The 11,958-nt window shown below is 30.6% G+C and overlaps 2 protein-coding genes and 1 long non-coding RNA gene across 4 annotated transcripts in view; 2 read left to right on the forward strand and 1 right to left on the reverse strand.

Annotated features, from left to right (window-relative positions):
- LOC104777412 (protein EPIDERMAL PATTERNING FACTOR 2) overlaps positions 1-646 on the forward strand; it is a 1,072-nt gene extending 426 nt beyond the window's left edge. The window contains exon 3 of one of the 2 annotated variants that reach the window (XM_010501664.2): positions 168-646. In XM_010501664.2, the coding sequence (XP_010499966.1) occupies positions 168-371 (204 nt within the window). In that variant the 3' untranslated portion in view covers positions 372-646. The remainder of the gene's footprint in view (positions 1-167) is intronic. The other variant, XM_010501665.2, reaches the window with a different exon arrangement.
- On the reverse strand, positions 5,937-7,315 carry LOC104777413. Its single transcript, XR_766279.1, has 2 exons — positions 7,242-7,315; positions 5,937-7,108 (listed from the first exon to the last, which is right to left on the reverse strand). It is a non-coding gene; the product is annotated as an uncharacterized LOC104777413 (long non-coding RNA).
- Positions 11,519-11,958, forward strand: part of LOC104777414 (putative 1-phosphatidylinositol-3-phosphate 5-kinase FAB1D) — an 8,095-nt gene continuing 7,655 nt past the window's right edge. The window contains exon 1 of the mRNA XM_010501670.1: positions 11,519-11,729. The gene's annotated coding sequence lies outside the window, so the exon portion shown is untranslated. The remainder of the gene's footprint in view (positions 11,730-11,958) is intronic.

Consider the following 11,958-nt stretch of genomic DNA (forward strand, 5'->3'; position numbering starts at 1 on the left):
ATACAAACCTTGTCTAAAAATAGCATCCGCCTTTGTATTTTTCAAATAATTAAATAGCAAACCGTGTTTTGTTTTTTCCTCCATTTACTTAATTATGAATTTATCCTATTTTTATGGTGAGAAATAAAAAAAGAATTTAGTTGTATTTTTATTTATATGTGGTGAAGAAGGAAATAAGCAAAAAAGGAGGGGTAGAAATGGAAATGTACCCAACAGGATCAAGCTTACCGGATTGTTCATACGCGTGTGGTGCGTGCTCGCCGTGTAAACGTGTGATGATTAGTTTCCAATGCTCCGTCGCCGAATCGTGTAGCGTCATCTACAGATGCACGTGCCGAGGAAGATACTATCACGTGCCTTCTAGAGCTTAAAATATCCGCCGTCTATTTTTTTCTTTTTGGACGTCTGTGATTAAAAAAATATCAGTTTTGGCGGCGAAAATAAAACTCTCTTTTTTTATTGTACAATTTTGTTGGGAACATTAAATTAAAAAGCTATGGGCCCTTTTATTATTAATATTGGGCTTTTTAAGCCTTTCTAAAGAGAGTTGTATGAATAACACGGTCGAATCAGATGCTTGAGAACCGTCACAACTCAAAGTCAAATGTTTCGGTTGGCCAATTTTGTGTTTTTTTTTTTAATATGTCCGGATGTCCCCATCAAACCGGTTGAACCAATCAATGTAAGAGAGTATATACACTTTTTAATCCTTTGGAACAATTTTGAAATTTATATCTTCTTACATTAGTCTAATGTAACACAAATGAATGCTAAATTTATGTAGTTAAAGGCTTAAATCAAACATTAGAATATATTTTTTGCCATAATTTCTGATCTGTTTTTTATTCTTGGCCAAAAAAATATGCTATGCATTTAAATTATTTTACCCTCACTTTTTAAAGTTAAGACCAGGCTATGTTATTTGACTAAAAAATAAGCTTTTTTAAACACAGAAACGATAATAAAAACTTTATTTATTTTAAATTTGGCATTCCAATTTTGAAAATGAAAGCTTGAAGAATATCCAAAAAGACATGGTCAATAGTCGATGAAAGAATGATAAATGGACGCAACTTGCAGGATTGTTAATTTTTTAAATGACCCAAATTAATGAATTTGTTTTGATTTTACATATAGTATTAGAGACTATGGAAATGGCACAAGATATTTTAAAAAATCAACATAAAACATCTTAATCTGGAATTTCTGATTTTTTCACTTTTAAGAATCCAAGTTGAAATAGTGTTATCCTATCTTCCTACGCAAAAACGTTTGATTTTTTTTTCCTTTTATTTTAATTAACTTTGAAAGATATTTGTTGTTTCTCTTTTTGGCATGAAACAAATAAATGAAAATTTTAGATAATGAAACTGCCTAAAAGTGGACGGCAGGACACAGCAGGAAACGAAATCGAACCTAACAATCTGTTTGGTCTCGCAACTAAATTCTCGAGTCGAACAATAAAATCAGTTCATAATTGTATTTATACGCGTCTATAATATACAGAAAAAAATAGTAAATTATTTGTTTCTAAAGCATGTCCACAACCACAAGTATACACGAGAGAGAATCATTCGAAGGATATTCAGTTTTACCGACCAAATAAATGTGACTATGTTTTTGTTTGGAGTCTTCGAATTTTTTACTTCTATCATTTTCTTTTCCAAATACTGTTACGTAATTTTACGCTTCAAATACAAAAACAGAAAACATAACTTTAACTTAGTTTTTACGCATTTGCGATTTCAATTTTTCCAGCGTAACGAAAATTAATTAGATAGTTAATCTGCTTTTATGACTTTCAGTAACCACTACAACTAATGTTTTTTACAGAAAATAAAATATAAAATGATATAATTTTCCTAGTTATAACTTATAAATATACCATTCCACCGTTCAAATCATAGAAAAACATGACTAATAGCTATCAATCTTTAGTTATATTAAGACCACTAACAATTTTTAATATCATTTTTAGAATAACCAATCGTATGATTATTTTTCTGATTGAACATTAAATTGTTGAAAAATCTTTGAATTCACTTCTTCTAAATATTATCTCATGCAGTTATTTCTTTTTTTTTTACCTTATCTCAAATCCATCTATAATTTGAACATTTGAAAATTAACAAATGCTATGTTGTTAAACTGCATTTTAACATTCTTTTCCACATACGCTAAAACATAGGGTGTGAATGGAAGCACATTCAAGTGCGTATTTGAAGATTTTTTAAAAAAAAACGTTTTGTGTCACCATTCGTATATATGTTCAATAATTTGCGTTTTTAGGAAAAGTAAAACAAAACCTACTTTGCGTTTTTGAAGAGAAGAAATTAACAAGTGGACCGCTTTTTTGTGTCCAGCAACCATTTATCTAGTGGTTTTCAAATACCGCACAACTACACAAGATATATAAAATTTTAATTTATTTTAGCTATTTATTTTAAAAGAGAATAATAATCAGTTATATTTAACAATAATCTTTTAAATGTATTTTCAATTTAATTTTTTTTAAACTTCTGTTAAATAAATTACTAAAAATAATAATTCATCATTTCTTCAAAATTTATACAATTATCACTTTAAATAAGAAAACAGATTTTAGAAGAAAAAAATTATATCATCAAAATGTATAATATCTATTTTAACTAGATTTAAAATGTTGAAAAAGAAATTCGAGTTTTCTACATAATGAATTTATTTTTAAAACAATGTATTTCTTGACTATTTTAATTAATAAAAATTCACATAATTAATTTTAAATAATTTGGTTTTAAAAATTTATAAATAATAGACAAAATTACTATTTCATTAACAATAAAGAAAATAATTTAATTTATAATATATTTACTTATAATGTCTATTTGTAATATATAATTATAATAGTTATTTATAAAATAATATGAAATCCGCACCGCAAATAGTTTTTCACCAATCAAACATTATTTTGTACCGCTTAATTTTGCAGTAATCGCACTTGTCCCGCAAATACATTTATCCCGCATGTACCGCAGTTCAACCGTACCGCACTATATAACCGCTTGTCCCGCACAACCAAATCCGTTGTTACCATTTAGACCCATAATAGAAAAATCCAAACATAAAATTTTGATGTTTTCTATGTTCGTTTGGTTGACGCAGGTACCTGCGGCTGCGGCAGACACATGTAAGTTTGTTTGTTTGCTTGCCACAGGTACCTGCGACAAACGCTGCGACCTGCGTCTAACATTTTTAAACGTTGTTTTGATTAAGCGGTTAAAAACGCAAACGCAGCCGCTGCCGCAACCGCCTGCGTCAACCAAACGAACAAGCCCGTTGTATAAGATTTGCTTTGTTAGTCTCTATGTATCAAAGTTTAAAAAAAAAATGTAAGAAAAGAAATTAATCTTTTCATTTCAGAATCTTATTATTTCAAAGGCAAACATAATAATAAAATAAAATCAACTCCTATCATAAACATGTGATTATAAATATGCATATATTTAACAGAAATTTGTTTTATTTTTTCTTATTTAACATGTGATTATAATTGTGCATTTATATTTAACATGTGATTATAATTGTGCATTTATATTTAACATGTGATTATAATTGTGCATTTATATTTAACATGTGATTATAATTGTGCATTTATATTTAACATGTGATTATAAATATGCATTTTTATATAAATAAGAACATAAAATTAACATGTGTGATTATAAATATTCATTTGAAAACTAGAAACAAACGCAGAAAATCTAAACAAAATTCAAACCTTTTTAAAAATTCTGATTTATTATCATCGTTCAAGTGCTAAAGTATGGGCGTGTGTTATAGTCTTGTAGAGAATATGTAGTTGTTTTTTTCTACCACGAGAACAAAAATGTTTGAAACTATAGTATATAATAAGGACCGAGAAAAGACAATAGTTTTGTCTTGAAGTGTGACAATAATTTTAAAATTGGCGTGATGGGTAACATGGCTCCATTTTTTTTATGTTGAAGACATGAATCTCCAACATTTTCGGATTGTAGCAAAAACTTTCAAATTCCGAACTCTCGTTATCACTTTTCCTTCTTGTCACACATCAACAACACATAATTCACTTGTAATGTGGTTTCAACCGAACATGAATGTGTAAGAATAGATGTATCAATCTTTACAATTTTAATGGATTATCCTATTTCAAATTCAAATATATATTTTCAATCTCAACGGATACAATATATAATACATTTATAAATCACTATACTAAGCAATGGAATTAACAATCTAATTGATTGTAGTTGATATTTTCTAATGTATAATATGAAAAGCATTGTTCTTTTAACTCTGATTCACAATAACTTTCGTTTTTAAGATATTTTGTGTAAATATATTAATGTCATTTTGATGTAGTTTTAGCAAAAGGAAAATTATTTTTCTTCTGTCAAAAAATTGATAATATATATATAAGATAAAAATATATAAAAATAATAATTTAGTCACTTTTTCATATTTTTATTAATTTATTTATTTATTTGAATGAAAGTTATTGACACGAGGATATCTATAAAGAAACGGATGACATAATAATCTTATATACTTTACCAAAAGAGTACACTCTAATAATGGACCAAACGAGAAACATAAATACAATATTGAAGTTTCCGTCTATGACACGGACCAATAAGCCAAGGCTACAAATGACGAGGTACAAGCATCGGTCTGCCACGTGTTGTGCTGATAGGTAGTCGTGTTCATCTTCTCTCGTTTCAACCATTGATCTCTCAAAACAATCCGAGTCAGTCAAGATACGTGGTGAGATCTCTATGGACCAGCTATGTTCTTAATGGATCATGGTCGTTCCCCCCTCAAAACGTATATTCACTAATCACAAATCAGTGAATCACCAAACCAATGATTGAATTTATTCTGCATTCGATTGCAACGACTGAATCATTGCTCTATAAAATAACGTTTGTTGTTGAATATTTGTTGTATATATATAGGGATTGATTAAAATATAGATATAGGATAAAATATATAATTTGTTTTTCATAGATAGAAACATTTAAAATAAAAATTTGGTTAAAAATAGGTAATGTGTATTTTCTTTAAAGATTTATCATCAACCTAGAATAGTTTTGCAGAAATTTGTTGATACTATTTTTCTGTTTTTATATATATAGTTAAACGATTTTTTTAAAAAATATATCTTAATTGCAGGAGATGAAATATAGCTTATACTCGATAACATATCTCCTTTCAATTAAGATGGTACAAGTTTTGTTAAAGGTTTATGCAGCAAATCCAATAACACCCCTTTTTTTTTGTTGACAATATCCAATAACACCCCCTTTATATATATATATGTATATATATATATATATATTTTACATAGTTTTCTATGCATTAATCATATTCATTAATATACAGTTATAAGCTTGTATATATGCATCTAATCATAATATTATATTGCCCTTGTTTTAGGACTCCCCTTGTCAGACGACATCATACAAAATGCACAATCTATATATGCCAGAACAATATGATTAGTAGCAGTGGCGGATCCAGGGTCAAAAACTATGTTGGGCACTAAAGAAGGAATTTTTTACTTAGTAATAGAAACGTTGAGAAAAAAGGAAAAAAATGGAAAATAAGTATTGATGAGTGGGTTTGAACCCAGCTCCTAAAACACAATGTAAGGCACCTTTCTCCAAATGAGCTAGCAGATACTATATTGCAAGGGCTAGTAAAAAGATTTTTAAAAAGGAGTATGGGGCACGTGCCCCACCCCCTTTAGCTGTAGATTAGTAGAATCCAGGTATAAATAACGTTTTATTTGCCACAACAATATGATTAATAATTTCTTTTGTTATGAAACCAAAATCATATATAATGTTTGACACCTTTTCTTTCTTTTTTTGTGAACCCAAACTTATATTGGAACTACAAACATACAAGATAAAGCATATTCAGACATATACGAATAGCAAATTTGAAAGATAAATTAATTGAACCACAAGATAAACATAAAGACACAAACTTGAAAAAGCTTCATAGAGCACCAGGAGAAGTGTCAAGAATAACTATCACAAAAATACCCATGAAAGAAGTAGCAATCAACACATAACCATCGACTGGTAAAGAGATATTCACCATACATTGTGACGTTAAAAGATCTGCCTTATACACGAACATGAAGACGCCGGAGAAGTGTCCGGTGAGAAAAATTCGCGGGATCGGAGCAAAGATTGAACCAACAGAAATAGCTTTAGACTGGACGAGTATCCGGTTAAACAAGTCCGTCGAAATTGGACAGAAAACGAACCAACAACTGTGGTTCTAACCTAGGGACAAATTGACTTTGTCTCAACAGGGAGCAAGGAGAGGCCGAAGAAGTCTCCGGTAAACTCGGAGAAGTGTCTGATAAACTCGGAGAAGTATCTGATAGATTCAAGCTTAAGACAAACTGGTTCTGAAACACTATTTAACCACAAGCAAAGAGAACAAGCCAAGCTTCAGAGGAGGAGAGAATACCACTCTCCGTAGAATTGTTCACATTGATAACGCAAGCCAGAGGACGACAACGACCAAGTTGAAGTTTACTCGTTGATAGGGTCTGGCGGATCTGGTGGTTCTGGAGGATCAGAAGGCGACACAAGACTCACCAGCAACACCGGATCTGGTGGCTTTGGACAAGAAGAACCCACCACCGACAACATAACAATCTTGACACGAGAAATGGAGATGGGAACAAGGGTCGCCGGCGTCAAAGATCTACCAACAAAAAAAGAGAAACAATCCTTCGTGATCCTTGAACGGACCTGAAATAGGCGCAACTTTGATCAGACGACTATGAGGATGGTGGAAGGACACCGGTGAATGAGAAACACCATAAAATCGGCGAGCGGTTGCAGATCTGGGATTATGTGGTGATGAAATTTTTTTTTCTCTGGAGAGGGGAAGGTTCTTCGGGAAATTGGAGAGAGATCCCGAGAGAGAAATCACATGGGCTTCTCACGGAAAAGGTCTGACAAAAATCCAGCAGAGGGTGGTCATTCGGAGATGCAGTTGAAGACTTGCGGAGGCCACCTTGGTTTTCGTGCCTGGGAGAGAACTCATGCGAACGGTTGTTTGACACCTATTAAAAATTATTTTAGATAAGTGTATCAAATCAAGAGAATCCATAATTAAACTAAACAAAATTGATTAATCTCTAAATATGATATATATATATATATATATATATATTCAATGTTAGTTTACATCGTTACATTTGAATTGTATCAGGATGAACATATAATTGATGTTCATATCAACTTTAATAGTAATGCGTTCTATTTTTCTGGTGTTTATGGTAGTCCAAATACAAGCCAAAGACATTTTTTTTGGAATACTTAAAAAGCTTATGCACAACTGGAAGTGTACCTTGAATGAAATAATGTGATTTCTATGAAATCACTTGTAACTCCGGGAAAGTTGGAGGACCTCCAAAAGAAGAATGGACGTTTAGAAGATTTAATCACATAATTTCTGTGATTTAGTTGACCTCAAGTCAAAAGGAGATATGTTTTCTTGGGTAGAAGAGCGATGTAATTACACTGTCAAATGCTGTTTAGATAGCGTTATGGTTAATTCTGAGTGGGCCTCTCTTTTCCTTACTACAAAAGCTGAATTTTTTGGAGTTCAATGGTTCTAATCATAAATCAATCCTTACAACCATAAGTCCTCCACAACAACCTATCACAAAGTCTTTCCGTTTTAATAAAAAACTACTTAGATTGATAACTTAAAACTCCTGTAAACAAAATAGCTATATTACTTCATATGTGACCAAATCAATATTTGTAGAAGAGCGATGACAAAAGGGAAACATACTGCAAATATGAATTCTGTAAAACGAATAAAATATTATCAAAAGGAACTAAATAGATCTATGACAAACATCCACAAAAATCATCGACGCCACATACCAATACTTCAAGAAGAACTTAGGAAGGCTTATCAAGATGAAGAATATTACTGGCATAATAAAAGCAGAAACCGGTGGTTACATTTGGGTGATCGTAACAGGTTTTTTTCATGCTAGCATAAAAACTAGATATGCTAGGAATTACATATCTAGTATATGAGTTTCATACAACAAACTTCACATTGGAGACCAAAAGATAGGCAGTCCCGACCCGCCCCACATTCTCAAGATACAAAAGTATTTGGCCTCCTTTTTTTTTGAATTTTTTAGTAAAAAAGTTATGCCCAATTAAATATTTTCATTGCAAATAATAGGTCCCATTTTTCAAAAAGTTTAAGATTTGGTCTCAATTTTTAATCTATCTATTTATTATTGCAAAAGTAGGCCTCTATTTGATTAACTTTTAAGATTTTGTCTCAACTTTTAATTTTTACCTATAAAATCCATTTTAAAAATTGTTATGTATTGAAGCCTATTTTTTGCTGGGCCGGAACTTAAGATAGGTGATCATGCTCAAACGTATTTTATAATGTTTACACTTCCAGTAGCACACTTGTGTCACTGGTTGAATTTGGTTACTTCCCCTCTAGACTAACACACAAGATAAATGCTGACTTGACTAAATAATTCACAGATGTAGAGATATATGAGATGGTAGGCCTGGTGCTCTATCATCGCCAATATTGTGTGATCAGTTTGATCTGTTAGCTATTCAGTTCTAATTAGGGTCTGAATGGTTACCACAGTCGGGGAAGATTAGACCACTCTATTTTTAGTGTGGACAACAAACCATTGCGTTCCAACTCTATTTGTATGCAAAAGCGATCTATAATTGGTCCGCTGCGGTTTTATTTTTGTTTTTTTGGACCGCACTATTGCGGACACGTTTGATGAATGGTAAATAAAAAACGGTCTACTCCAAAGATGGATTTGTTCACCCCAACCGCTGCAACCATTCACACCTTTAATGGTTCCCACAGGGTATGGTTGTCCCTGAAAGAGGTATACTTCAAGGAGACCCATTATCACCATATTTATTTATACTCTTTGCGGATATAATGAGACACATCATCAAAACAAGAGCCAAAGATGGAGACATTCTAGGTGTTAGAATAGGAAATGGAGTTTCCCACCATCACTCAAAATTGTAAAGCAATAAAAGAGGCTTTCAAGGTTTTGAATACTACTCAGGAAAAAAGATAAACACCAACAAATAATTGATAACATTCGGATCAATGGTGCCAGGACAATTACATAATAGGCTCAAAACAATACTTGCAATTCCAAAGAACACTTACTAGCCTATCCCACCCTAGAAACTTTGGTTCACTACTCAAACATCATGGAAATCGACATAGACAGAGATATGAATAATGATTACATAATAAAAATGTTGAAACAAATGTATATAATCGAAAGACGTAGAGAAACGAAAGTAGTAGAATACAAAATGGAAAAAAAAATGCTAAGTATACGAAAATCTCTCAAAAAGTGTAAAAATCGGCTTTAATCTCTCTCTCTGTGGCTCTTGCCCTATGTGTCGTATTTTTGGCTGTCGAAATAAGAAGAGATTTATATATGGAAACCACTTGACCTAGCCACAACAACTATCATCAGAAGCATCTACCCCGAAGCTAGGGTCGAGCACCTCTTCTAGTTGGGCTTCAGATGGTTCTTCTTGTGCTTAACTCCACTGGTTCGGGTTAAGGCTTTGGGTAGTTCTTATGCATGATCACACCTTCGGGTTATGGTTCGTGTGACTCCTCATTCTTGCTCTTTTAAACTCCAAATCACCGGTTTTCATCCAAAATGCAACACCTAGACAACCTAAAAATGATAATGTTAGACTCTAGACAATGCAAAACATGATTAAAAAGATGCTTAAAAAGGTGTAAAATAGAGAGACATCAACATCTAAGTTTTTTTTGGTATTTAGCCTTTGCATTTACATATATTTGGTAATAAGCAGTAATTAAAAACATATGAAAATTATTTATATTTACTCTTTTATATATTTGTAACACTTTTACAATTTTATAAAATCATGTATAAGAAAGGACAACCATCTATTTTTTTTTGGTATTTAGCCTTTGAATTTACCAATATTTGGCAATAAGTAGTAGAACATATCCATTAACCATGATAATATATCAAAACTATATTTATACACATATCCTGTAAAAAAAAATTTACTATTTATAAAAATCACATATGGAGACTGAAAACCATTATTTAAATTCTTATTATTTATAATCTCTTCATTGAATTTTCCATCTTTAAGGATGCTTAAAAAGATTTCATCAATTATGATAATATAACAATATATGTTAATTATCACTTTAAAATATCTATAAATTAATACGTGATAAATTAATAAGTTATTTCGGTTATGAGTTGGGTTAATGTAAATTTTAACATAATTCTATATGATAATATTTTTTTAAAAATTATGTAAATACATGGTCCATAAATACTAAAAATTAAAGTAACTATATAAATTTATCAAAATATATACATATATTTATATAGTTAAGAAAATTTAGTGAATATGAGTATACTCTTGTCTTTTTTCATTTAGTCTTAAATTTGGATTATTTGAATAAACTCTAATTAGAGTTTATTTCTAATAATTCTGGGTTTTATTACATTGATTTTTAATACTTCTAAAAAATCTAAATACTTTTTAAAAAAAATATAAAATTAGGTAAATTAATAATTTTATAAATTAAGAAAATATTTTGCCTCGAAATGATAAAATCATGTAAGTTTGACTGTACATTTGTAAGGTCTTATCATTCATAAAAATCACGCCATGAATTTTGACCAACGGCTAATTTTGTTTTGGTATTTAGTCATTTAGTTCTGTAATTTGAATTTTTGCTCTGTATTTTTTGTTTTTAGGTAAAACGAACAAATCTATAAAACGTAACGCCTTACATTATTAATTTATTTTTTATTTGTATCATCCATTTTTTTTAAAAAAATTGTTGATACACATGAAAAATGCACTAGAACAAAAAAATCCTAATCTACTTATTTTCTTAAAAATATATGTACTACCCTGTTTTTTTTTTTACACATTCAGCCATATACTTCATTGATCATACGTACATGCACTATGTATATCCATTGAATTTTGAAAATTTATTTAGTCAAAAAGCATAGAAAACAGACTAGAGAGAAAGAGAGAGACAAACGAAGCAACTATTCATATAGATAGAACTCAAAAAATGTGACTACTCATCTCATTTTTTATTAACTAGTAAAAATGGCCATATCAGAAATTTATTCATAAATAATCATAATCTCTTATTATAATTTCACTTTATTCATTTTTTTTTTTTGTGTATATGTCTTTTTAGATGTATGTCAACAGATTTAACGGTCAAGACCAAAATAAAAAAAAAATGTCACAAGTTTATTTTATTTTAATTGAAATAAAGTTTTTGTTTTTTTTTGTTTTTTAATTTTTATAGGAAAAGAAGAATGGTAGGAGAAAGGAGGAAAGTGGAGCCCACAAGTTTTAAAATATAATAAAATGAAAATATTATTCTCTTCTTTCTTCCTTGTCTTCCTTCTTCTTCTTCTTCTTCAAAAACTTGGTCTCTCTTCTTTCTCATCACCGTCGACTCCGTTTCTCATTTTCCTCTCGAACACACAAAAAAAAAAACTTCAATTCCTCTCTTCTTGTTTCACTAAGAAGCCACAAAACTAAAGAAGAATCTGTAAATGTTTTAGGTTTCTCCAACCTCTTAAAACTCTCAAATCTCTTCATCTTTTGCTTTCCGCGGTGAGTCATTCTCATCTCTCTTCGTCTTGTTTAATTTCTCCGGCGAACTCAAATTTGAAAAATCGATTTCACTGTTCTCCGCGTCGACTCCTAAATTGTTGATTTATGATTTTTTTTTTTTTTTCCTTTCGTGGTTCTTCTTCAGTAGAGTTTTGTGTACAGAGAGATTTGAAAAAATCTGAATTGATCTATAAAATTTTCCTAAAATCTTATAGATCTTCCCCCCCCC

Source organism: Camelina sativa, chromosome 3 (assembly GCF_000633955.1).
Source record: "Camelina sativa cultivar DH55 chromosome 3, Cs, whole genome shotgun sequence".
Lineage (NCBI taxonomy): Eukaryota > Viridiplantae > Streptophyta > Magnoliopsida > Brassicales > Brassicaceae > Camelina > Camelina sativa.